The following is a 25,716-nucleotide window of genomic DNA, read 5'->3' as shown; positions in this document are numbered from 1 at the left end:
GAAGAAACAGACTACGGCAAACGTTAACGTACAGAAGGGCACAGGGGAGAACACAACACAGAAAGGTGGGTCCCGTCCGGTGAGGAAGCGCTCTACCCCCGGCGACCCGTCCCACGCTCAGGGGCCTCCAGTCCGACGGCCCATTGGTCACAGGCTTTGCTTTAGGAAACAGCCACCCTCCTCTGCCCCTGCTTCTGGCTGCCCGCCCCGCCCGACCCCACCCCCCTGCGCCCTCGCTCAAAGTTTGATTTTGAATTCTGTGGGCTGTGTAGTCACAGAGGCCCCCGAAGACTTGAAGAGCGCTTTGAGGATGGTGTCAGGGTCCACTTCGGCTGGAGGGTTAGAGGCGGCGGTAGAATTCACCCTGCGAGGCAGCTCACTCTCCTTCTTCACCGAGGGGCTATCGCTCAGCCGTCTGCAGAGTCAAAATCCTTGTCAGTTTTCCCTCAGACAGGGAGGGAACCCACCATTTACTAAGTCTGTTAGGAAAGCTAGGTGCTGAACACAATGCTTTCTGTACCTCCTGATCTCATGACATTTTATAGCAAATCTATCATTTTTTAATTTACAGATGAAAAACTGAAATGCAGCCCCTGGTGATCTGAGGCTTTAACTCAGGAAATGCTGTATGCCCTCCAGAGACGGTCACACCCACACCAGCTTATTACATATTTGGAGAAGTCTGGAAGTCAAGAAATCGGCTTCACTCTTGCTTATTAGCCTAATGGCTCCCAAACTTAATTGGTCATAAAATCCACATTTTCCAGAATACAACTTATTCCTGGGGTGCAGCTTAAAACACTTGTCCAAATCATACAGTTCAATATCTGAGGTTCAAATTCTGGTCTTTCTAAATTTCTAAGTCTGCACCACCAACCTTGGCAAATCTGGTATCTTCCTGAGGTTTTGTCTTCTCGTCTATAAAAGGATGTCCTGCCCATCTACTCATGCATGCCAGCCTCCAAAAAACGCATAAAACAAGGGCCACCAGTGGGTACTGTCTCCATCAGAGTCCGGGGCGAGGAGGTGGCATTTTCCATTCACTTGGATGGAACTCACAGTGGAACAAAGACGCAACTGGCCTCCTCTCCCCTCTCTTCTCAGGCCTTTCTAAATTCTAAAACTGAGAACACCAGCCCCCGAGGGGCAGGCCCCTGCAGCAACCCTGCGGTACGGTCACTCTTACACCATCCAGCACCCCGACGGCCCAGCTGCCATCAGCGCAGAGGACGCGGAAGAGAGGAAAAGCACGGACACAGGCATGTTACTCCGCAGCAGGAAGAGACTCGCACAGAGTAAACCAGGAGAAAAGTTCCACCCGCCCCCAGCACCGCTGCCTGTGGGACTTACAGCAGGATGGGCTGGTCTGAGGTGATGACGTTTCCATTCATGTGAAGGTTGCACTTCATGGGTTGCCCTGAAAAACCAGAAAAGAAAAGGCTCTGCGATGAGACTTCGGCTCCGGACAAAAGGACGAGGGTTCCACCTCCCTCACCGGGGCCCCTGCTGCTGGCAGCTCTGGCTCCACGATGGGCGACGGGGAACCCCAGGTGTGAGGTCCACGAAACCTCAGCAAGGACGGCACCAAACAGCAAAGTGGAAACAGACCTCCCTTCTCCCCTCGAGCAGCAGAGGAGAGCTGCGGGACGGGAGAGCCTGAACGCATGTGACTCTGCCTAAGCTTGTTCATGAGGTAGTGAAGGAAAAGGTTTATGCAATGAAACTAAGTGAAAAAAGAACTGGAAAGTGAACATGTGGGATTCCACTTGGTCTGTGAAGGACTGACAGCTCCAGGTCCTGCCGGTGGAGCTACTCTACCCGCTATGAGAAGTGTGGTCATCCCAGCGCCACAAAGTGGGGAGAGGGAACAGAGCCATATAGGGTAACGTTTCTGACACCTCACTGGAATTAATTTAGTATTTATCTGAAACAGATTCTGGTAAGCTACAACATATACTGTGAATTCTTGAGCAACCATTAGGGTAGCAACTAAAAAATATAGTGAAAAATGGGAGATCTGGGTGGCTCAATCAGTTAAGCATCTGCTTCTGGCTCAGGTCATGATGCCAGAGTCCTGGGATTGAGCCTCTCATCAGGCTCCCTGCTCAGTGTGGGGCCTGCGTCTCCCTCTGACCCTCCCCCGCCTCGTGCTCTGTCTCTCATACTCTCTCCCTCTTTCAAGTACATAAAATCTTAAAATATATATATACACATATATATGGTGAAACAGTCTTTAAAGGACCTAAATGGTCACATTAGAAATATTCACACAAGTGAGTAGAAAGGGGCAGGAAGGAGAGCGAGTAAGAATCATAAGCAGACTCTACACAGAGCCTGGAGCTCAACGAGCCTGATCCCAGGGCCTGAGATCATGACTTGAGCCGAAACCAAAAGTCGGAGGCTTAACTGACTGAGCCACCCCGGTGCCCCGAGACAAAAAAGGTCATTTTGAGATGATGAAAGGGTCAATGCACCAGGAAAGAAAGCGATGATAAACTTATCTACAACTAACACATACAAACACGTATACGGCTAACATCAGACCCTCAAGTACACAAAGCAAAACACAACCGGAAGAAGTAGACGAGCATAGCTGGTGGCCCTTCCCTTTCAGGAACGGCCAGAAGCAGGCCGAAGACCAACAAGGAGAGAGAAGATTCCAGTAACATTACAAACTGACTAGACCTACCAGACATCTGCAAAATACATGCAGATTCTCCTTCAACACTCATGGGACAGAAGGAAATCCGGCAAAGTCACAAATACATGGAAATTAAAACAATTCTAAGTAACTAACGGGTCAAATAAGAATCACAAGGGAATTCAGACAATACTTTGAGATGAATGAAAATAAAGACACAGTACACCAAAACTTATGGGACACAGCTAAGGCACTGCTTAGACAACAGTACACAGCTGTGAATGCACAGAGCAAGAAGAAGAGGGGGAGACAACCTACAGGATGGGAGAAAATACTGGCAAATCAGTTATCTGGTAGGAGAAGAAGTCATATATAAAGAATTTTTTTTTTTTTAAAGATTTTATTTATTTATTTATTTGACAGACAGAGATCACAAGTAGGCAGAGAGGCAGGCAGAGAGAGGAAGGGAAGCAGGCTCCCCGCTGTGCGGAGAGCCCGATGCGGCGCTCCATCCCAGGACCCTGGGATCATGACCCGAGCCTAAGGCAGCGGCCCAACCCACTGAGCCACCCAGGCGCCCCAAGAATTCTTTAAAGAATTCATTTAAACTCAATTAAAGAGTCCAAAAAGACACTTCTCCAAGAGATACAAATGGTGACTCCGCACAAGCAGAGACACCCAACATCATTCACCAACAGGGAAATACAACCACAGTGTCCCACCAGCGTCTGCCTCTCGAGCACATGACCCTGGTCCACAAGGGTACTCAGTAAACACAGAAAGAACTAGTCAGCGGACAACAGGGCCATGGCAGGCAGTTTCGCTCCACAGGTGGTCCTGAGATAAACAACGGGACTGTGGGCTCAGGAAAACCAGGAGCTTGCCCCTAGGAGCAGCGCCCACCCAGGAGTTAACCACTGACACAAGGCTGCCGGCGTCTGAGGAAGCTGTGTCCTAGCACATCAGACCAACATCTCGAAGAGGAGGCTTGGACTTCTGGCTTCCCCAGCAAGACCTCGTAAGAGAACCATCCATGGAGAAATGGTGTTCCTAGGCTCACTAGACCAAAGTCCTAGGGTTGTGTGAAAACCCAGGGCCCTGTCTGTTCTTGGTGCCCAGGAAACCTTCTGTCCAGAGGGCTGAGCGTGCCCGGAGTCCTCCCAGCCATCCCAGAGGAAGGCTCGCTCTGAAGGCTGCCCCCCGAGAGGGAGCAGTGAGCGGCAGGGCTGCTCCCTCCCCGACTTACCATCCAAACACCTGTTGTTATACTTCTTGTATGCAGTAATGGCATCGTCCTTCTTCACAAAGACCACCTCTGCTACCCCAGGATGGACCAGGCGAGCCCTCTTGAGGGCTCCACATACACAAAAAAGCTCCTGCAAACAACAGGAGGATTAGGGTTGCCGAGAATCCGGGGCCGTCCTCCTGCCTGCCAGTCACTCACTCCAGAGCTCTGGGGCAGATGGCGGCCGGCCGCACTCCAGCTGAATCCGCCCAGCGCCCAGGACTTCGGGAGGCACCCTTTTAGGTGGTGTCCCTGGGACATCTGCAGGCCTCCCGATATGGGACCAGATGAGAGGATGAGCCGAGCTGGCAGCCAGAAACAGGTCTGGGCTTATAAGCCCTAGAGTCCCTGTGTCCTTCAGGAAGGCACCCCTATTTCTTCCTGCTGCAGCACCTACATTCTCAACTGGGATAGGAGTTACAGAGTTTCTCTGAGGGCCCCGTCATGAAAAGGAATGTGCAGGCTCATCAGAAGCCGTGGTCAACAGGTCACCACAGAACCTGCCAATTATCTAACTTCACTGACATCTTCTCTTCAGAAAAAAAGAAAAGGAATGAGCTCGCCCTCTCCCCAGGGCTGCTGAAAGCTCAAATGCAGGCACTTTTAGGGCAGTGCTCTGTATGCATGTGTCACTCCCGTCATCATGTCCCCTGACGCCTCCGCCTCCTCTTACAGGGGGCGTGGGGGGTGCAGAAAAGGAAGACAACATGGAGACAGACCGCGGAGGCCAGCCGGCACCCACGCCACGGCTTCACCTGCGACTCCCTTCTCAACGCTGTCATGAACACAGAAAAGCTTTCCGAAGGGGTCACTGAAATGATTTGTTTTTCATGATAAAGTGGAAAATGTCAAATACCAAAACTAAGAGAGGGAAACCGAAAACTAAGTGCGATCCCAATTTCACCACTGCTGTTCTCCAGACATCACCCGTGGGGGCAAAGAAGGGAGGGCGGGTGTTGCTGCCTTTCACGCGGGGCGGCGACCACCACAGGCCGGCAGGTCCCACTACTCCGTATTTTCAAAGATCCTGCCCACAAAGTCCCTGCCACATAACATATGCTCAATAAACAGCAGCTATCACTACTTTTATAACCAGGAAGAAGATCTGTTTCAACTCTCTGTTAACTTGTCATTCGCTGGTGAGCCTGCTCACTTCTCAAAGCTATCACACGGCACTCGTGTTTCACACTCAAAACCCCTGTCACACGTGGTGGCCATTACGGGCTGTTACAGCACTTGAAACTCCGCTGCAGAGAGCCCGGAGTCCGGGTGCTTCCTCCTGGGACCTGACAATTCAGAGTTCAAAGGGCAACTGGACTTTCGAATTAATAGTGGGGGTTTTTTGGTGCCTAAATGAAAAGAAGCGGGAAGAGAAGTCCTGGCTGCATCAGGCCCTCTCCTTGCCAGGTTTAGGCTCTGCCCATGACTAAGGGCGGGACAGGACAGGACAGACCAGGGCAATCCAGGGGGGCCAACCACCACATAACCCCAATCTATCTCATACCTTTTACTCTGGAATCATCATGAAAACCCCTAGAGGAGGCACAAGTTCCAAAGACTCACAGGAAAATAACCAGAAGGCTGTGAACTAGAGGATCCCATTGAGGCCCCATCCAGCACCCTGCACCGGCTCTGGTGCCGACGCTGTGAAGCACAGAGTTCCCACCGCCAGCCCAGCTGCTCGCTTTTGAAAGACCTGCTTCCAAGGCCGGATCTTGGCCGGTGTCAGGAGTTGGAATTGGGGAGGGTTCCCACCGCCCTAACTGATAAAAGTGACTCACTGAGCTTAATCTATGCAAACAATGTGGTTTACGCTGAACACCTGCTTTCGCCCTGGGAGTCCGGAATGCTGATGTGCAGGGGCAGAGCGAGCCTACACGACTAGCTGCAGGTAAAGACCCTGGGCGCTGAGTCTGCTCTGAGCTCCCCGGTTTCACGCATCACAGTTCGTTGCTGGGGAAATAAAGTGCATTCTGTGTGACTCCACTCGGGGAGGAATCTAGAAACTTGCACCTGGATTCCCCCGGCCTCTGCACCGCGAGCCTTCCCCTTTGCAGAATTTGCTCTGTATCCTGAAATAAACCTTAGCCCTGACAGCACTCTCTGAGGAGTCCCGTGAGTCTCGGGGAATTAGTGAACTGGCGGTGGTCTTGGGGGCCCTGGACACAGACGCGGTTTGAGAGCTAGAGCCCCAGCGGGACGCGGTACTCACCACAATGTCTTCCTCAGTGACTCGAGGGTGCAGATTGTTGACGGTCATCTTGGTACCTTCCAAGGGGCTGAGGACAGGCTGCCAGACAAGACAGTGACCAGAATCAGAGAACGGCTGTGCGCTCAGCTGTGGCACATCCGCCCGGCAAGTGACCAGGAAGGCCCAGAGGAAAGCCCCCCAGAGAGCCTGTCACAGTCATGCCCCCACCACGATACTCAGGATGCGCTAGTCATGTGTCACGACCCACCCAGCTCAGGTGACCCTTCCTCCTCAGAGCCTTTCTGACCAGCCCAGCATAGACAGATGCTCTCTCCCCAGTGCTCCCAGCAGCTCTCCTCCGGGCAGGCCTCTGTTCTAGCATAAAGGCTGCTCCGTCTGCAGCTCCGTTTCCCCCAGTTTCCCGCAAGCACGCCAAGGGCAGGGCTCACTGAGGCTTGCTTTGCTCTTTTGTAAAATGGAGGTGGCAACGCCTACCTCACGGAGGTGCTGTGAGGGCTCGACAGGGTACGCACACCACGCGGCCCCCCCCAGCACAGGCTGCCTCCCGACGGGTGCACTCGCTCCCTCTCCTTGCCTTTCCCTCACCTCGGTGGGCGGCAGCTCCTTCGGGGGCTCCTCCTTGTTCACGAGTGTCCGGGACATGCTGGTCAAGGCTTTTGTTCGAACAGAGGAGGGGAGGGCCGGAGCTGTGTACGCGTCATTCTGGACCACTTTGGTGAGAGGGAGGGCCTTGGACACGGAGAACTTGGAACTGCTCAGTCCGGCCTAGACAAACGGGCAGACAGGAATCTGAGAAGCTAGAGAAGAAGACAAGAGAGAAGCACTACGGAGCTGACAACCCTCACCCCCAGGGGCTCCCAGCTCCCCAACCCCATCAGAGATCTGGAGCCAAGAAAGGCTGCCAGTGACTTCCCCCAGGGAAGGGGCGGGAGGGGAGAAACACAGTCTGCCCACGTGCTTACAGAAGCCTCCCTCCAGTGCAGGAAGCCCCTGGTGAGACACTTCCATGCAGCCACAGGCCTACCCAGACCATGGAAATTTTATGAAGTTCTGCAATTTGGAGCTAATGACAAGGCCAAAAGCTTAGAGTCAAGTTTGCTCCCAGATACATTCCTATCAAAACTGGCCGACCATCAGCTCTGAGCTGGCCTGGCAGAGGAACCCACTCTTTAGAAGGTCCAGACTCCCAACTTCTCGGTCCCTGTTTCTATACGCAGAGGCACCATGGGCAGCCCCGGCCCAATCGGCTCCCAGACCGTGAGGCACACGCTGGCAGTCGTGCAGACCAGCAGATACCGTTCCCTCCCTCCCCTGCTCCCCCTAACTGGGGATGTGGTCCCTTGGAAACATAAACTAGGAAACTCCTTGCTAGGAATGAGTCTGAGGAAAAAGATGTATGAGGCAGAAGCGGCAGGTGGCCTTGCTGCTTTAAGCCCGCGCGGCCAGCTACAGGCTCAGGAGGAAGGGCCAGACGTAGTCGGACGCAGCCGCCAGAGGCAGAGCCCGGGGCCGGGGTGATTCACTGGCTTCTCCGAATCAAACGAAATGTCCTCCTTGTGCTAGACCCCACACTTCTCAAGCCGCTTTCTGATTACCGATGGCCAGTATGGTACGACACACCTGACCTGCGAGGCCAACTGCAGAAGCTTGACTCCTAGATCTGCTATTTATACGCTGGATGATACTGAACATATTTTCATCTCTCTGGGCCTGATCCCTCGCCTGTAAAATGGGACTAATAACAGCACCCACCTTACCGGGCGGGAGGGAAGGGGAATCCTAGTTAACATAGACACCCCATTCTTCCAAGGAGGGTGAGCCAGGACCTGAGCCTGCTGACCACTCCCTGGGCAGCGGACCTGAGCAGTTCAACCAGTGCAAAAGCCCAGCTCCTAGTAACAAGTCAGCACAATTCAGCCTCGCACAGCACTCTAAGAACTTCAGCGGCAACCACGAAATTGCTCCATACGCTCAATGCAGCGGCAAAAATGGAGTCTTCGGGTCTCTGAAGGCCAAAGGCCAAGCTTGGCTTGGGTGCCCCCAGGCTGCCGTCCCTGACATGGGCTATACCCACTGCTGCTGGCCACCCTAACGGTCCCAGATACTACTCTCATTCCTTCTCTACGTGGGATCCGCCCAGCAGCCTAGTCTAGCAAGCTCGCCCGCGTGCAGGATGCACCCGGTGGAGTGCACAGGCCAAGTACAGCTTATTCCTGCTAACACACCAACTGAGGGAACCTGGTGTCAAGAATGCAGCTGAACAGGCGCCTGGTTGCTCGTGGGTTAAGCCTCTGCCTTCAGCTCGGGTCATGATCCCAGGGTCCTGGGACCAAATCCCACATCGGACTCTCTGCTCAGCGGGGAGCCTGCTTCCCCCACCCCTCTGTCTGTCTCTCTGCCTACTTGTGATCTCTCTCTGTCGAATAAATAAATAAAATCTTAAAAAAAAAACAAACCAGAATTTGGCTAAAGGGGCACCTGGGTGGCCCAGATGGTTAAGCATCTGCCTTCAGCTCAGGTCATGATCCCAGGGTCCTGAGATCAAGCCCCGTGTTGGCTCCCTGCTCAGTGCAGAGCCTGCTTCTCCCTCTGCCATTCCCTCCACTTATGCTCTGTGGCTCTGTCAAACAAATAAAATTGTAGAACAAACAAAAGAAAACATGGCCAGAGGTGCTGACCACAGAGGGAAGGGGAACATGCAGAATGTCCTGCCACAAAGGAAAACACGATGCCATCCTCAGGGATCTCCCATTTTCCCTGCAGGGAAACAGCAAGCGGAAGGTGCCGCTCTGCACCCCACCAGCCGTGGGGCCGCCGGCACAGCACTGGACACCCTGCTCTCTGCATCTGTAAACCAGGGACTGCATCAGTTCTAAAAACCTTAAGACCCGCAAGAAGAAACATTTCTGAACTGAAAGGGCCCATTCTCCACCACCACTCCCATCCACTGATCATACACACGGAGCGCACAGGAAAAATGTAAACGCCTTACCACGTGGTGGAGAAAGCTGCCAGAAGCTGCAAATTTCATCTGTTTACTAGGAATGGGAGCTACAGAGTCATCATCTTCCTCCAAATCATATAAATTCTGAGAAGAAAGAAAGAAAAGCTAATGAGGCCTGCAGGTCCTGAAATGACATTTGGAACAAGAACAGGAAGAGACATGGAGCCAGTTGGAGGAAGAAGCAGGCACAGGGGGGGCCCGGGGGAGACTGGCCTGGGCGTCCAATCCTCACAGGCCGGATCTCCACCCACAGGGGCCCAGCAAAAGTGCTTCAACCTCCAGGTATGTGAGAATTATCTTTCCACAGCAGGCAACACCTAGAACCACCTAGAACATGTGTTTATTACCTTAGTTTAGAAAGTCCATCCTTGGCAGTCTGGCCTACAGATAGAAATCCAAACCCCAGAAAGAGCTTTAGGCACAAAGATGCTCACAGAAGGATTTCTAACCGTGAGAATTAGAGAAAGACGGCTTAAGTAAACCGGAACACCAACTCAATGGATTATGCAATTATTTAAAATGTTTAGAGTAATGTGAATCACAGATGTACTTGTGTTGTAAAGTGAAAACGGGAGGACACAAAACTGGATAATAATGTTAACAGCAAACACACAACTACAGCGAGGCAGTAACTAGACAGCAATGACGCCTAAAAATAAAAAACAGAAGAAACAGGAAGGAGCCAGGGCAGAATTTCAACAGCTGTTGGCTTTGGAGAGCAGAAGCACCAGAACTCTTTCTTCCTGTGTAATCTTTCTCTATTTTGCAAATGCTCTATATTAAGTATGTATTAAGTACATACTAATTTTTTGCACATGCTACTTTAATAATAAAAAATAGAAGACTTTCAATTTGCCTCTCTGCCCATTATATACCCACCCACCCCTCGCCACTGTAAGAAGTTTAAAAACAACTACAACAACGACTCATGCACTGCAGGGTCTCCCGGGGGGTGCGGTCAGCTGAGCGTCCGACTCATGGTTTCGGCTCAGGTTGTGATCTCAGGGCCATGGGCTCCATGCCTGGCAGGGACTCTGCTTGGGTTCTCTCCCTCCCTCTCTTTCTGCCCCTCCCCATCCCTTGCACACATTCTCTATAATAAATAAATCTTTGAAAAAATAAAAGTAAGAGTAAGTAAAACTCAAACTGCCAAAAGCCAAACGTAATCCCTCCAATTCTTCACACTGGGAACCTCGGGCCAGGCCACAGCGAATCCACCCAGCGGAGCTCCTCAAAGAACACCCATGCACGCACTACGGCACACACTCACGGCCACGCACACGCGCTCTCGCTCTCCCACCTGTTTGGCCGGGTGGTTATTGACGACGTTGATTCTCATTCCAGCAGGATGGGCGTGGAGCGGCGCCACGGCCTTCTGCTGGGGAACCTAGAAACACAGAGAGACCGTAATTCATCCCCGGGGGGCCACACGAGTTCTCCATGAGAAAGGAATCACAGCACTTGAAATACGGTGCCACTCAGCTGCGGCCTGTGGTAACCTCCAGCGAGCCTCGTGCCCAAAGCAGGGCACCGCGTCGTCTTGCTCCAGGAGCCTGGCTCAGTGAGTGTTCGTAGCTGCTGCTGCTCCTGTTCCCGAAGTCACTGAGAACATTAAATACTGTTTCCATTCCGTCTGCAGCTGTGCAAGCGGCCAGCGCGCCGGACGAGGGGCTGGGTCTGCCTAGGCTCCTCCCTTGGGCCTCCCACCGACGGCTGTGTTAACTCTGGGCACAAAGACCCACATCCCGAGAGGGAGAGCCGTTTACAAAACTGCGGGAATGGTCCCAGAGTCGTGGTGAGAGAGAAATTCGGTCCTATGTGTGAAGTGCCCGCCACACAGCACGCGCCCCACGAGCGTCTCGTCCTTTCCCCGCCTTCCCTGCATCGCTCGCTCACTGCACAAGTCAGCGACTGCAGAACCAGATTAAATCCTTGCCTCCCTCATACAGTTACTGTACAAACACCTGGGAGAACGGTCATTCGGCCCCAATACTCGGCCCCCGCCCCCTGCCTGAGCCCACAGTTGTTCCTGGCTCCCCAGGAACGTATGGCAAGAGCCGCACCCACCTGGATGGTTTTGGTGAGCTTCAGGGCGGGGGTCACCGCCCCGACGGGTGGGCTCAGGAAGGTGGCTGGGGAACTGCGCTTCAAGCTGATCTTCTCGCGGGCATCGGCCACCTGGCGGGGCCTCGGGGGCGCCGTGCTCTGCTGCTTGCGCGAGTTCAGCATCTCTCTGGCATCCTGCACTTTCCCTTTGATCCGGAACCGAGCGTCTTTCTGCAAAAGCTTTTCCCGGGCATCCTTGACTCCCAGCTTGAGCCTGGCGTCCGAGAGGCCAATCTTCTGCCGGGCGTCAAACCTCTGCTGGAAGGCGGCGGCGCGGGCTGGCGGGCTGAGGAGGCTCTGCTGGACCCCCACACGCGACCGGACACCTCCGACTCCCGGCCTGGCATGCAGACTGCAAGCAACAGAGGGGGTATGAAGCGGATCTGGGTCCTCAGCAGTAGCCCCTGGGAGCAGGGCTGTCATCATCCTGGGAGCAGGGGGCAGTCGCTGGAGAACCCAGACATCTGCTCGCTGTCTCAGGAAACAATTAAATCTACGCTGAAACTTCTTTCCTGGTTTATGGCCTTTGACTTTGCCTTGCAAAGAAAACTAGGAAGAAGGGCCTCCTGGTGGTTTCTATCACTTAGGTAAGACGGTTTTGCTCCCCAGACCAAGTATTCTGAGACACCATTAGGGACAATAACCTACAAATCATGCTAGCCAAAAAAAAAAAAAAAGAAAAAAGAAAAAAGAAAAAAGAAAAAAAGCACATCCCCCAAATATCCTAACCCCATACCCCTGAAGAGCAACGTCCGTTTCCAAAGCGCTTCCCCAGCCGTGTCTCAGTCAGCGCCCTGTGAGGTGGGATGAACAAGCTTGGAGAAAAAATGATTAACGAAGGGTGCCCAGCCTCCCCGGGCAGCCCAGGCCTCCAGTGCCAGCAGATGCCCCCTGCCCCCCGCCCAGGGGTTGGGAGCAGGAGCAAGCCCACAGACAGACTGAAGGCACAAGGACTTGGTAGAAAAGAAAACCAGTCACTGTCTCGATTGTTTCCAAACACCAAACATGTAGGTGTTTCCCCCACATCAACTGTTCTCGAACTCTCTGGACACCAACTGGGTGTCCTACCACTCAATTCTGACACTACCTACCCAGAGTCCGCGCACACCCCATAGGCTACAGGCTATCCCACGGGAGTCCCCGCATTTCAGATGCCAGTTCCAAGTCCTGGGCTTCCCATACTTTTGACAGACTAGCTAAAATCGAGGGGATACACATCCTCTCCTCAAGTTCAAGAATTTGCTAGAATGGCTCACAGAACACAGCCGAAACAGTATACTTATTATTATCAGTCTATTATAAAGGCTACAATTCAGAGTCAAATGGAAGAGAGGCATAAGGTACAGGGGGAGGGGCGAGGGGTGTGAGTTTCCACATCCTCTCTGGGTATACCACCCTCCCGGCACATAGCTGTGCTCACCAACCCAGAAGCTCCCCTGAATTCCATGGTACGGGGGCGTTTTATGTAGGCAAGGTTGTCTGAATCACTGGCCATTGATGACTGACTCAATTTCCAGCCCCTCTCCCCTCCCTGGTGGTTTGGGGGTGAGGAGTGGGGTAGGGCTCCAAGTTCCTACTAATGATGCCAAGGTCTTTCTGGCAACCAGCCCCCATCCTGAAGCTATCCCCGGGGCCCATCAGGCGTCACCTCATTAGAACATAAGATGCTCCTACTACGCATGAACTCGGGAAACTCTCACGAGTTTTAGGAACAGTGTGCCATGGATCAGGGATAAAACCACCTTTGCATTTAGCACATTACCAACAAGAAGAATGTCAAATTCAGAAACTGTTAAGATTGGAAATGAACTAAACTCCATTAAACAGGGGTGCCTGGGTGGCTCAGTGGGTTAAAGCCTCTGCCTTCGACTCGGGTCATGATCTCAGAGTCCTCGAGCTCTCTGCTCAGCAGGGAGCCTGCCTGCTTCCTCCTTTCTCTCTGGGCCTGCCTCTCTGCCTACTTGCGATCTCTGTCAAATAAATAAATAAAATCTTAATTAAAAAAAAACAACAACACTCCATTAAATAGGCCCTATTTGCTTGTGGGGCTCCTCTGCTGGTCCTTTAGTGGCTTGCGAGAAAAGCAAAGACCATTCCAGGTAAATCCTGAGAGGCCTTCCTGGGGTCCGCAGGCTGCTCCCTCACCTCACCTGCCCACCACACCACCCCAGCACCACCCCAGCCTCGCCACTGCTCGCACAGCGGGGGCCCTGACCTGGGGGACTCCTGCTCCCAAGGCAACACCTCCTCTTAGGGAAACCCTCCCTCCCTAATTCTTCTAGGACAAGCCTCCTTTGTGCCTACAACTACATCTGCTTGTTTTCTCCTCCCCACTGGACTGGGAAGGGGGAGAATGGGGACAGTGCTTTTAAGTGGTGCTGAACGCTGGCTAGGCATTAGAAACTCCAGTGGAACTGCTTAAAAACACGGCTGTCCACGCCCCACCTGCAGCTGAATCTCAAGTCAGGGCTGAGGATCTGCATTTTGACTCCACAGGTGATCGTGGATGACAGAAGCGTTCAGAATCTCTGACCTGGTGTCAGAAGGCAAAGCTCGACTGAACAAACAAGTTCCTATACGGTTTCCCACATCTGTGTCCGGGGGCCCCCCCAGGGCCCTCCTGCGCACTGGGCAACTCAGAGGGCGCTCCAAGTACCTCGCCGTTCCCCCTGACTGGAGGGAGACTGTCCTCCAGCTCCTGTGCCAACCGCAGGAGCACACCCAAGGGACCAGGAAAGGCAACATGGGCCTTCACCTTGTTATCCTTTGACCAGCGGAAACACCCGCTGCAGATCGCCTAAGGCAGTGATGCGCACTCCATTTCTCTTTGAGAAATGGAATATTACTTTAGGATTTAAATACTTTCCAGGGGGTCTACACAAGAACTAGATGGAAGAGAGAGGGAAAGGGTTATTTACAGAATTGGTCAGATTAGGTTTAAGGTAGGGGCCGCCCTACTTGCTGGTCCCTGTCCTGTTTTCTCCTGCACAGGAGTGGGTTTAAAAAAAAAAAAAAAAAAAGGCCAAAAGGAATGGGGTGTTTAGGGAGTTCACTAAGCACAAATAGGGAGAGGGAAATTGGCGCGTGTGCAGACAGCACCCATCCGCCCCCGGAGTGGCCCAGCCTCAGTTTCATGGTCTGCAAGGCCTTGACAATAGTGGGGCTATGCTTCGTAGCATCGCTGATGCCTACAGCTACTTGAGGGGCTGCGGGAATTCGTGGAGGGCACACGAACTTCCTAATAAAATAAAAATTAAAAAAAAAAATTAAACCCATAGGTTTTTTTTAATGCTTTCAGCTCCCTACACCCGTTGATGATGCCCATCGAAGAAATGCAACAGGCTCTCAGTTCACACCAGGAGCTACCACTGAGAGCCCACTCGTAAAATGGGGAAAAGGATTTTAATCAACATTTACTGTCCAGATCCTGACAAAGTCAGGGTTCGCGGAAAGTCCTCCGGATAAAACTGTTCACTTCCCACTCTGAAGCCAGAGGCCTTGGGCTGGGAAATCAAGTCACCAAAAGAGCGCGACAGGAAGACACCTACTCCAGGAGAGGAAGGACCGAGGTCTCCAGGGACACCACACACAACCAGACACCGCCCGGCTGGGAGAGGGCATGGGACGAGCAGAGCATGCCACAGATCATGCGAACGATGCCCCCCGCAGGCCACAGTGTGCAGTCTCCTGGCCCTCGAAGCCCTGATGGGCGCCCCCGCCCTGCGCCCCCTGCCCTCAAGAGTGTTCCCCACCTTCTCCCTTGGCACTTCCACAGTCCAGGGCGCCCTCCCTGGGCAGCTGAACCCGGGACACAACTGCCGCAGAGGCTCTTACTGTGCGGAATCAAAGGATGTGTCTCCAAGGCCACATCTCCTGCAGGGTGAGGAGCCTCTTGCGGGGGGGGGGGGGGGGGGGGCGGGGGCTGCTGCTGCATCTCCTCGCCTGGGGCAACCCTGCACCAGGCAGATGAAAAAAAGGCTCAAAGAGCTTTCGGGTCCTGAGCACCTGCTAAGTGTAGGGATCCTACACCCCCTGTCCCTGCCCCGCCATCCTTCTTTCATCCTCCCAGCTGCGAGAATGAGGCTGTTACACACATTCAACGGACGAGAGGTCCAACCAGATTTGCCCGCATCCAGTTTGAGCACCAATAAACGCAGTACGGGGCAAAAGTGACGACCAGAACTTAAAGAGTTAAAGAGGGGGTGTGCTGTCCCCAGGCTAAGAACAGCTTAGGACTCCCGGGCCATGGCACAGGCTCTGGGGACCAGAGGGGGAGCGCGCACACACCCAGGACGGCCCAGCGTGCCCAATCAGGTCCCAGAACATGGCCCAGGGCCTTGTGCTGGTCTTTTCTCTCTGAGGGGCACAAGAGGGCCATCTGGGGCAGGGAGGGGACGTGGCTGGGGACGCAGGAGCGTGAGGAAGCTACTTCCCGGCAATCTGAGCCATTCAGTTCGCTGGTTCCGCCAACCCCTTCAGCTCCTTTCATGACCAGCTTCAGGGGCTTCAGTGTTCGGGCTTTTAATCATCACTGCTCCTCCTCTTGCACGAAAAGAGGCCTATTCATCCCAGCAGGCAGCAGCACTGGGTACAAGGCAGGCATTAGTCATCAGGAATGTTTCAAATAAACACTCCTGCTAGGAGTGGGTCTCCAAAACAGAGTTCGTGGTGTTCCCCTCCTGCTCCAAGAACTGCTGAGGGCTCCCTAACAAAGCCCAGCCCCTCAGCAGAGCCTCTGGTCTGGCCCCAGCTTCTGCCTGCAGCCTCACCTCCCACTGCACACGCTATCTGACGTTCCCAAAACACATTCTGCACTTGGGGCCTCAGTCAATGTCGGGGAGAGGGGTGGGGGAGGTTTGGAGCGAGGCTCTGCGGTGCCCCACCTGGCCACATGGACACAATGCACCCCCGCCCCGCTTCCAGGGCCCCCACCAGAACCTAGCACTCTCCTCCAGACTCCACCCAGAGCTGGCTCTGGACAGCTGTGTACTCCGAAGGATTCAGGGCCTTGAGGGTGGGGGACCCCGGATTATTATTATAAAGTGGATTTTAATCCACGGGGTCTCTGAGTTAGTTACGTGTGCTGAGGTCATCTTTACAAGGAGAAAACAGTTTAATTCTATTACGGCGAGTTGATCCTGGATTAGGGGCTTCACAGACACAGAGAAACAAGACACCATCCCCTTACCCTGCAAGAAAGTCTTGTGCAGGTGTTTTGTTTTAAATCCTATTTCTATTTCTTCCCCTCCAAGTTACGTAACAATTAATTTTCCTTCTTTTTATTTTAGGTCTACATTTCCTTTGTTTTATTTCAACAAGGAAACAAGCAATGAGTACCAGGACCAGAGCTCTGGCCTGAACTGAAAAGCTGACCAACCCCCTTCCGCACGGCTCCAAGGACTCCCCAGACAGGGCGGCGGGGCCAGAGGAGCTCAACCCCACCACAGTCAACGTCCGAACTTCCCATCAAGGCTGCCTGCCACCTCAGATGAGCCTTCGCTAACTAGGAGGTGGCAGTGGACGACAGACAGCAATCTTCTGAGAACTCAACAAATCAAACCAGACTGGGCGACTCTGCAACCCTGACCAGCAGTACACTTGCAGCTTCAGGAAAAACACCTGACAAGAACAGGCCCACAGGGCGCCTGAGTGGCTCAGTTGGTTAAGCAACTGCCTTCTGCTCAGGTCATGATCCTGGAGTCCCAGGATCCAGTCCCGCATCGGGCTCCCAGCTCCATGCGGAGTCTGCTTCTCCCTGTGACCTTCTCCCCTCTCATTCTCTCTCTCTCTCTCTCTCTCTCTCAAATAAATGAATAAATAAAAATCTTAAAACAAAACAAAACAAAAAACAGGCCCTCACCGCAGCTGATACCCCGTGCTGTCCTGGGGAGACTCATCCATAGGTCTTGGGTCTCCAGAGCCATGCTAGGCCCTAGGAAGGACAGCGTCTCACCTGCTGAGTGATGTGTCACTCAAAACTCTCCGCTTCTCTGTCTTCACATTAATCGCAGAAATCTTTTGACGATTAACTGGGGTAATCATAATGACAACGTAATCATAATGACAACGACCCTTTCTTGACTTACAAGGCACGATGAACACAGAACAGCTACCTAGAGAACAAGCAATTCCGTGACCGGCAGGGAAACGCGTTATTCACACTGCCACAGGTTCTTCTGCTATTTTCCCGAACAGGAAGAAAGTTTTTGGAGATCATCGCTGGTTCTACTTAAATGACCAAGCACAATGTTCTTCCTGGGACCTCTATGCAATGCCATTCCATGGCTCCCAGGAAGGGGAAAGTTCTTCCAGGAAGCATGTTAGATGAAACAGGCTTACTGTAGGAAAGGAAAGCTGTTCACGGAGATCAGCTTAGACCTTTCAGTTGTTTGTTTTTTAAGATTATTTATTTATGGGGCGCCTAGGTGGCTCAGGGGGTTAAAGCCTCTGCCTTCTGGGTCATGATCCCAGAGTCCTGGGATCGAACCCTGCATTGGGCTCTCTGCTCAGTGGGGAGCCTGTTTCCTCCTTTCTCTCTCTGCCTACTTGAGCTCTCTCTCTGTCAAATAAATAAAATCTTAAAAAAAAAAAAGATTATTCATTTGACAGAGAGAGACAGAGACAGCAAGAGAAGGAACACAAGCAGGGGGGAGTAGGGGAGGGAGAAGCAGGCTTCCTGCTGAGCAGGGAGCCCAATGCGGATCTTGATCCCAGGACTCTGGATCATGACCTGAGCCGGAGGCAGACGCTTCACAACAGAACCACCCAGGCGCCCCAACCTTTCAGCTCTTGACTTGGATGTAGTTTTCACTGGCTGTGCAAGTAAAATAAAAATGAAGTTTCCACCAGGTTTAATCCAAACACAGCGCACAGGCCAAACTAGCACGCAGAGTCTCTGCACATTCCTCCCATCCGGTCTCCAGGTAACAGCAAGGCAATATTCTCACATCCTCTCACAGAAAATTCGAATGTCACTTATTTACAATCCTTCAATAATGATGATGAGAGCTAACAACTACTGGACACTTAGAACCATCAGATACTTCTGAAATTCTTTAGATATATTAACTCACTTAGTCCTAACAATCAACTAACAAAATAAACATTATATCTACATTTTATAAATGAGAGTGGTAGGGAATAGTTAGATAACTTGCATAAGATCATATGGAGGAGCGCCTGGGAGGCTCAGTGGGTTAAGCATTTGCCTTTCGCTCAGGTCATGATCTCAGGGTCCTGGGATCAAGATCCGCATTGGGCTCCCAGTTTAGCAGGGTGTCTGCCTGTCGCCCTCTGACCCTCCCCGCTCTTGTGTGTCTCTCAAACAAATTTCACTGTCTCTCAAATAAATCTTAAAAAAAAAAAAAAAATCACATGGAAAGCAAGAGAAGGGAATCCAAACTTCCTAGTTTCACTTTCCAGGGCGAGGTACCTACTGGCCCCCATCAGGGGAGGGGCTTAGGCTTCTACCCCTTTAAAGGAAAGATCCACGATAACTGCCATCATTTCCTTAACACTTACTACCTGGTACAAACTTTAAATTATATATTTTGGGGGCGCCTGGGTGGCTCAGTCAGTTAAGCAGCTGCCTTTGGCTCAGGTCATGACCCCAGGGTCCTGGGATGGAGCCCAGCATTGAGAGGTCGCATTGAGAGGTGGGGGAGGGGAGGTCCCTGCTCTGTGGGGAGCCTGCTTCTCCCTCTCCCTCTGCCTGCCACTCTGCCTACCTGAGCTCTGTCAAATAAAATCTTAAAAAAAAGATCTAAAATAAATCATAAAATACACATTTTTATATTCTCATACTTCATCTCCTCAACTACCTGCCAGGAACCACTACTACAAATGAGGAAATGGCCCGGCTCAGAAGGCATATTGCCAGGGAGGCACAAAACCCAACAACAGGCCCACCAGGGAACCTCGTCTGCCTGGTTGCAGAGTCCCCATTCATTCCACAGATCCCCACCCAACGCCCAACATCAGACTCTGGACACACGGGAGCCAAGAAACTACAGACCCAACAGACAGTACAGACAGCCTGCAGCTGGGAACCCAGGGGAGTGACCGCAGAAAGAGCACGTCCTGGGAAGCTGGTTCATTCAGCCACCGAGCAGCAAACCTATGAAACCCAGACAGACTCAGAAGTGGCCAGAAGACGCAGCACCAACTGAACACCAGTTATTAGAGGGGAGACCTAGGAAAGAACTACTCACGGAGAATGGCTGAGCAAATTAATGCTTCCCGTGTGCCTGTTATGAACCAGAAGCCAGGTGAAGCGGGGGCTGGTGAAGTATGCGGCAGCAGGCAGGTGCAGTGGATATGTGGGGTTGGGGGCTGCGGGGGGCTGGATACATTCCAGTTAGCAACAGAAAGTATCTATTTTCTAGCCACCCCCCTCCCCCCCGGCACTGGGGATGTATTAGTCAACATCTGCGAAGTGAATGAGGTCTGAGAAAACTATCTAACATCTCTACAGCCTGCTTACGAAGACACCTGAACTAGTGCAACGCGCGCTGGAGTACTGGCCGCCTTCACACTTCTGCATACACGTGAACCAGAGCTCATAAAGGCTGCAAATGACAAATAGTATTTAAAGGTCCAGAGGAAATCTGGGGCACATCACCGCAAATCATCTCCTCACTCAGATCCAGAAGAGTCTTCTCCGACCCCTGGGAGCTACAACCATCAATGACCTCTAACCTCCACCCCCGCCTGTTTGGGTTTGGTTTTGTTCTGCCCCAGCCTCTGAGGCCAACTCAGCCAGCTCCTAAACGGCACCCAGCCCCCACTCTCAGCACCTGGTGGCCTCGGGCAAGTCACTCACTCTACTTTTCCCGGCCTCAAGCTCTCCGTCTGCAAAATGGGGAAAATACCAGCATCTGGCCGGTACCGTTACGAAAAGAGCAGATGGACCATGAGCTACGTGAAAGCGCTTGGAGAACTTGAAACGCCGCGCAACGGAGGCGTGTTGAGAGGCGGCGGCGGGGCGGGGAAGCGCACGCAGGATCTGAAGTTAAGGTCTGGGTCTCAGCTTCGGCGGTAACAGAGTCTGAGCAAGTCACTTCCCCGCTAAACTTCACTCGTCCTAACTCTAAGGCCGGCGGAGATCCGGGAGCAGCGAGACCCGAGCGCCTCAGTCTTCGCAGGGGAGAGGGCTGCGCTGGGGAGACCTTCTGGACCCCTCCCCCCGGGGGCCAACCCCTCCCCCCGCCCGGGCCGCTCCCACGAATGGGGAGCCCCAGCCTCGCCGCCGCCGCCGCCGCCGCCGCCGCCAGCGGCCTCGCCGTTCTCCCCCGAGCGACGGCGCTTCCAACCACTGTGGACCGCCGAGCGGCCGGGCCCGCGGCGGCGGCCGGGCAGGGCCAATGAGGAGCGCGGCTGCGGCAGGGGGCGGGCGCAGACGGCGCTCCGCGTCGCTCCCGGGCCGCTCCCTCCCGGCCCCGAGCCCCGCTAGGCTACTGGCCCTGAGCACCGGAGGGAGAAAAGGCCACTCACCGCCCCTTCGTCGCAGCCCCGCGCTTCCGGATGAGCTCGTCCAGGGAGATGTCCGCCATCTTGCACCGCCGAGCGACCCGCGAGCAGCTTAGACTCCCTCGGCCCTCGAGCCCGCCCCTTCGGCCGCTACGGAGCAACTAGCTGCTTCCGGCGTACGGCGGATGAACTCTCGCGACAGCTCACACCGGGCAAAAACCGGAAGGGGCGGGGAACTTCCGTGAGCCTTTGCGACACCAGCTGATTATCTGCATACCGTAGTCGGAGTCCCTACCGCTGGTGGTTCTCCCCGGCGAACAAATAAAATGGAAAGGGACAGAAACAATGAACTAAATGAATAAGATAAACTGGAAAGGAACTGGGCTCTTCGTTCAATGGTGCACTCTGAGGCTCACCGTAGGGCTAATGAGAATGGAATTCGTTACCCAGCGAGTAACACGTGTGCGACTTTATGCCTTAAACTTATGAGTAAGGAAAATAACGATTCGGGGTGACGCCCGAATCCTCACTGCTAATGTGAGACGAATTTTTGAGCGGGTAAAGGTTGCCCCTAAGGTGACCCGCCTACTTTGCGGGATGCCTGGGTGATGCGATCTGCCCGTCCCCCCTTTTAATATTGAAAAAGCAGAGAGGTCGGAGCAGCTTGGTGTTCGGTAACTTGTAGTTTTGTTGGGGTTTTTTGGCGGCGCAAGACGTCTGCGATTTCCTTGTGGGGCCCGCGGCTGCTTGTCCCAACACCTAGCGTTTTCCTGCTCTTCTCAACTTATGCGCGCGTTTCATTTTTGATCAGGCAAGATCCGTTTTCACGCACGGTTCATGAACCTTAGATTGGCCGTTTTCCCCAGTTCTCTGAAGCTGCCTGGTGTCTGGCCAGCTGTTTATTTGCGGGGGGGCCCGCGGCACCCAGTAGGTGCTCACTTTGTGGCTCATGAGGTGAGACGTCCCGTCCCAGGAGCTGCCCTTCTCGGCGGCAGCACTTTCCCGAGCGAATCGTCTCACCTCTCTGCGCTTCGGTCTTCCCGATCTACACAGCGGGGCAGATGACAGGCCGCTGCGAGGGTTAAACGGGCCGATCGTTAAAACCTTCCAGACGCAGAAGCCTTTTCCACGACGCAGCCCCAGGACCCCAGCAACAAGCTCGGCACGAGCTAGGTGTTCAATACATGTCTGTTGCATCAATCGGTTGAAAAAAAAAAAAAAAAATACACGCAACGTCTTTAGAACAACAAAGAGCATATACTGTACTCTGTCGAGTTGTTATTTATTTCTAAGTGCACCGATGCCAGGGGCGTTCATGTACTGTTGACAGAACACACATAAAACTCGCATCGGGAGCTCTGTGGGCAAGAGGTGGTCAAGCCAGCGGGTCGGGGTTGGGCACCAGTCGGAGGAAGGGAAGCCAAGTCCCTCCTGCGCCGCCGCCGCGATCGGGTGCTGGCTGGCCCTCCTCTTCTCAGCTGTACAAGGGGCCGCTAATCCCTCCCTCGGTCCTCACTTCCTCCCTGGAAGTGCGGGGTGGGGGACGCTGGGACTGCAACCCTCCCCGTGCTGGACCGAGGAGCGCAGGTGCAGAGGAACAAGGGAGGGGGTGGAGGACCGCAGGATTTAAGTCCCTGTCACCCCTTATGTGAACTGTAATAAAGTGACTTAAAGGTTATTTTTAAAGCCAGTTCAGTAAGGTCGTTAACTGACATCAGCTGCCAGCCGAGTGGCCCTGCCCTGGAGGCATGTCGGAGGGTGTAAAGTTTTGCAGGGTGGTGTCTGGTTATCTGAAGGACAGGGATCCGGAATCTGGTCAGGTGGAGGTTGGGGGACTGGGGACGAGCAGTCCCCAAGCGGGGGCCCTCCAATGCCTGCGCCTGAGACATTCCAGGCCTGGGACGATCCAGGAGGAAAGAGACCCATTACAGTTCTCCCAGGCGGGGCTTCGTTTCTCGTATGGACACGGGGGCGGTTTTGCCAGATGTAAACATACAAGGAATGGCCAGGAGCACAGCTGCGCCATAGCTGAAGGGATCTGGTCCTGCTTTCTTTGGAAATAGACCAAGAATCGTGCCCCACTTGGGAAAACCACCTGCTTCCCCGCAGAGACTGGGCATCTGGCTGCATTCGGGGCTGTGAGGCAAACCCCTAGCCACCCCCCTTCTGGGGGACTTGGGGCAGTATTTACACCCTGCAATGGACATCATTTTATAAATTCCTTTCCTTTCTTGCTCTTTTATAATATAGTTGGAGCTTTGTGTTGATTTTTTGTTTAAAGATTTGTTTATTTGAGAGAGAGAGAGAGCAGGGGGAGGGCCCGAGGGAGAGGAACCCAAGCAGACTGCCCTGAGCATGAAGCCAGACCCGGGGCTTAATCTCACAACCCTGAGATCAGACCTGAACCAAAACCAAGAATCAGGGGCTTAACCAACTGTGCCACTTAGGCGCCCTGATTTTTAAAAATTCTCTGTGTGGGCTGGCGATGTTACCTGTGAATCCACTTCAGGATACTAAAGAGGCAGTTATAAATATTATTTTAAAAGGATGTCAGGTCTGAAAGGGTGGCAAGTCATGAGACTAGGAGAGAGGGTAGGGACCAGGTCCGATCCCTGCCCTTCTAAGCTCGGGGACAGCCCCTTGCAAGCTCAGACAGGTGTACATTCAAAGCCAGACACGCAAGCCTGTTTTCTCATCCTCTAGGAGGGGACCCAGATGAGGAGACCTAATGTGAGCCCAGTGTTCTGCAGTCCCCAGCACACAGTAGGTGTGAAGGGATTCCCAGGCCAAGCCCTTTCCTGCCCACTGAGGAGTCCCAGCCCTGCTCCGGGATGTGGGCCTGGGCCAGAATGGAAGGTAAGAGGAGAGGAGAAAGGGACTCCCTGGTCTGAGGCTCAGCTTCTTGCACACTTCCCCATCCTCTTCTCTTCCCCAATCCAGCCACGCTGGCCTTCACGATATTCCTGGAGATGTCCAGCAGGTCTCTGCCACAGGGCCTTTGCACTTGCTGGTCACTCCCTCTAGAGCACATCTAGTGTGCTTCAGTTCCAGCCTCATTTCCACTGTCCCCTCAGCGACCTGCTTTCTTCCATCTGTTTCTGGGGAGTGACCAGCAAGTGCAAATGCCCTGGGGAAGGTAATTCCACAAGCTTGTTCCAAACGCAAGGCGTCTGCACTTGCTGTTCCCACTTTGAACACCTACCCCAGCAGGGCCAGCTTCCTTGTCTCTTTAAAAAGAGAGCAGTCCTCACTCCCACGCTGCCCTGTGGCCTGATTTCTGTCTTGGCATTTACCATCTCACAACACCGTCCAGCATCTGTCTTAAATCTTTCTCACGGGCACCCCAGGAGTAGGAGAGGGCGTGCTGGGGCAGCTGCAGCCGAGTCTCTGGCCTTTGGAACAGTGCATGAAGGAACAAGGAAGCTAGCATCCCCCTTGCAGCCTCCCACAGAGAGATTGATGCCTGCCTTACCTTGGGACCCACCTCCAACCTGAAGGCCGTTCTCTCCAGCAGAAACGGAGGCTAGTGATTTCTCCCTGCTTTTCAGGGCTGGCCAGAGGGGAAAACAATGGGGGACATACAGAGTTGTACCACCCAGGGCTGGAGAGAGCTTTTCACACTGCCGAGATGATATGAATGAGGCTGGGCCTGAGGGGGCTGGGCACAAAGGGAGGGTATCAAGGTTGGACTCCCAGTGTCCACATGCCCTGACCCGGCTTTCTGTCTCCAGGAATCCAGCCTCAAAAAAATCATCTGAGGGGCACTTGGCTGGCTCAGTTGGCAGAGCACGCAACTCTTGATCTCAAGTTTGTGAGTTCAAGCCCAACACTGGGTGTGGAGCCTCCTTAAAAAAAAAAATAAAATCAGGGCACCCAGATTTTTACGTTGTTAAGTGTCTGTCTTCCACTCGGGTCATGATCCTGAGGTCCGGGGATCGAGCCTCACTTCGGGCTCCCTGCTTGGCAGGAAGCCTGCTTCTCCCTCTCCCACTCCCCCTGCGTGTGTTCCCTCTCTCACTGTGTCTCTGTCAAATAAATAAGTAAAATCTTTAAAAAATTTTTAAAATCGTCTGAAAAGAGAGTGAAGAGGGCTACCGTTATTTACAAAGTCCACACATTGGAAACAGCCTAACTGTCCAAGGATAGGGGATTTGCTAAAAATAAATCATGATCCACGTGGGCTTATGGAGAATGTGTGAACCCAGCGAAAAGCCCATCTGATGGGGGTGGGGAGCAGCAGGCCGCGATGGGCCATGTGGTTTCATCAGAGCGACCGGCGTCTACCTCTGGATGTCCAGTATTTTCTTCCTATGCATAGTTTTCTGTCCAGCCCAAACCTTACAGGACAAACACCGACACACATTAGAAATAAGCGCTGGGCCCCTTCCTGTCTCTTCTCCCGCTGCCCCCCCAACAATGACACAAATCACAGAGGCTCAGGGAACTGCAGAAGGGTTAGTAGTAGCAAAGTTTTATTTTAACGTTTTTTTCTGCTCATAAATGATTCTGAAAAAGCCCATACGCAAGAGGCGAACCCACCCTTGTCTAAAGGCAACATCGAGGTCACTGAGAATGCTGCTCAGACGAAAGCTCCCCTCTGCCGGGTGCAGGCAGCAGGAGGCGTGGGTCTGGGACAGAGGAATAAATACATGGGTCTTAGCTCTGCCATCAGTGCTGGCGGCCCAGGGCCCAAGGCGGGCCACCGCGCTGCTGGCCTGACAGCTGGGAACGCCCAGAGCTGCCTGAACCCTGAACGCTCCGGTACTCTGGGGAAGATGCGGAGGCTTCCAGAGGGCCCTCGTGCCCACCAGAGGAGCCCTCGGCCAGGCCCTGCCTCCTACTCCAGCCTGCGGGTGGCGGGGGTGCGGGGGGAGGTTAGTGGGGGGTGGTAGGGAGCCTGCCTGGGTCCTGGGGTAGATGTGCAGACTCCCAACCCCATGGCCCCTGCCCAGAGGACTTTTGGGTGTTACCTGTCATGTAGTGTCAGGTGCTGAGGCCTG

The 25,716-nt window shown here is 53.4% G+C and overlaps 1 protein-coding gene and 1 non-coding gene across 4 annotated transcripts; one reads left to right on the top strand and one right to left on the bottom strand.

Annotated features, from left to right (window-relative positions):
* Nucleotides 1-212: 212 nt before the first annotated feature.
* Nucleotides 213-20,885, bottom strand: POLDIP3 (DNA polymerase delta interacting protein 3). Of its 3 annotated transcripts, none has more exons than XM_032882844.1 (9): nt 20,741-20,885; nt 11,210-11,600; nt 10,443-10,529; nt 9,131-9,226; nt 6,724-6,903; nt 6,139-6,216; nt 3,888-4,017; nt 1,351-1,417; nt 213-415 (listed from the first exon to the last, which is right to left on the bottom strand). In XM_032882844.1, the coding sequence occupies exons 1-9, from the start codon at nt 20,797-20,799 to the stop codon at nt 238-240; spliced, it is 1,266 nt and encodes a 421-aa protein (XP_032738735.1). In that variant the 5' UTR covers nt 20,800-20,885; the 3' UTR covers nt 213-237. The 3 variants fall into 3 exon arrangements, with proteins under 3 accessions (XP_032738735.1, XP_032738737.1, XP_032738736.1); XM_032882846.1 differs by lacking the exon at nt 20,741-20,885 and adding an exon at nt 20,119-20,146; XM_032882845.1 differs by lacking the exon at nt 9,131-9,226.
* Nucleotides 20,886-21,188: 303 nt separating this feature from the next.
* On the top strand, nt 21,189-21,338 carry LOC116882540. Its single transcript, XR_004385661.1, has one exon. It is a non-coding gene; the product is annotated as a U12 minor spliceosomal RNA (small nuclear RNA).
* The last annotated feature ends 4,378 nt before the right edge of the window (nt 21,339-25,716 follow it).

This window comes from Lontra canadensis, unplaced genomic scaffold (genome assembly GCF_010015895.1).
Source record: "Lontra canadensis isolate GAN:19392208 unplaced genomic scaffold, GSC_riverotter_1.0 scaffold84, whole genome shotgun sequence".
NCBI lineage: Eukaryota > Metazoa > Chordata > Mammalia > Carnivora > Mustelidae > Lontra > Lontra canadensis.
Note: the sequence above shows the minus strand (reverse complement) of the source record. Positions and strands in the feature narration are given on the sequence as shown.

What these genes read in the sequence shown, in the direction of transcription:
- POLDIP3 (XM_032882844.1), bottom strand. Translation starts at nt 20,799, where the DNA reads ATGGCGGACATCTCCCTGGACGAGCTCATCCGGAAGCGCGGGGCTGCG. An exon ending in AGCTCACCAAAACCATCCAG is followed by an intron (nt 10,530 to 11,209) that starts GTGGGTGCGGCT and finishes CTGTGTTTCTAG; the next exon opens with GTTCCCCAGCAGAAGGCCGT. An exon ending in TCACTGAGGAAGACATTGTG is followed by an intron (nt 4,018 to 6,138) that starts GTGAGTACCGCG and finishes TGTTGTTTGCAG; the next exon opens with GAGCTTTTTTGTGTATGTGG.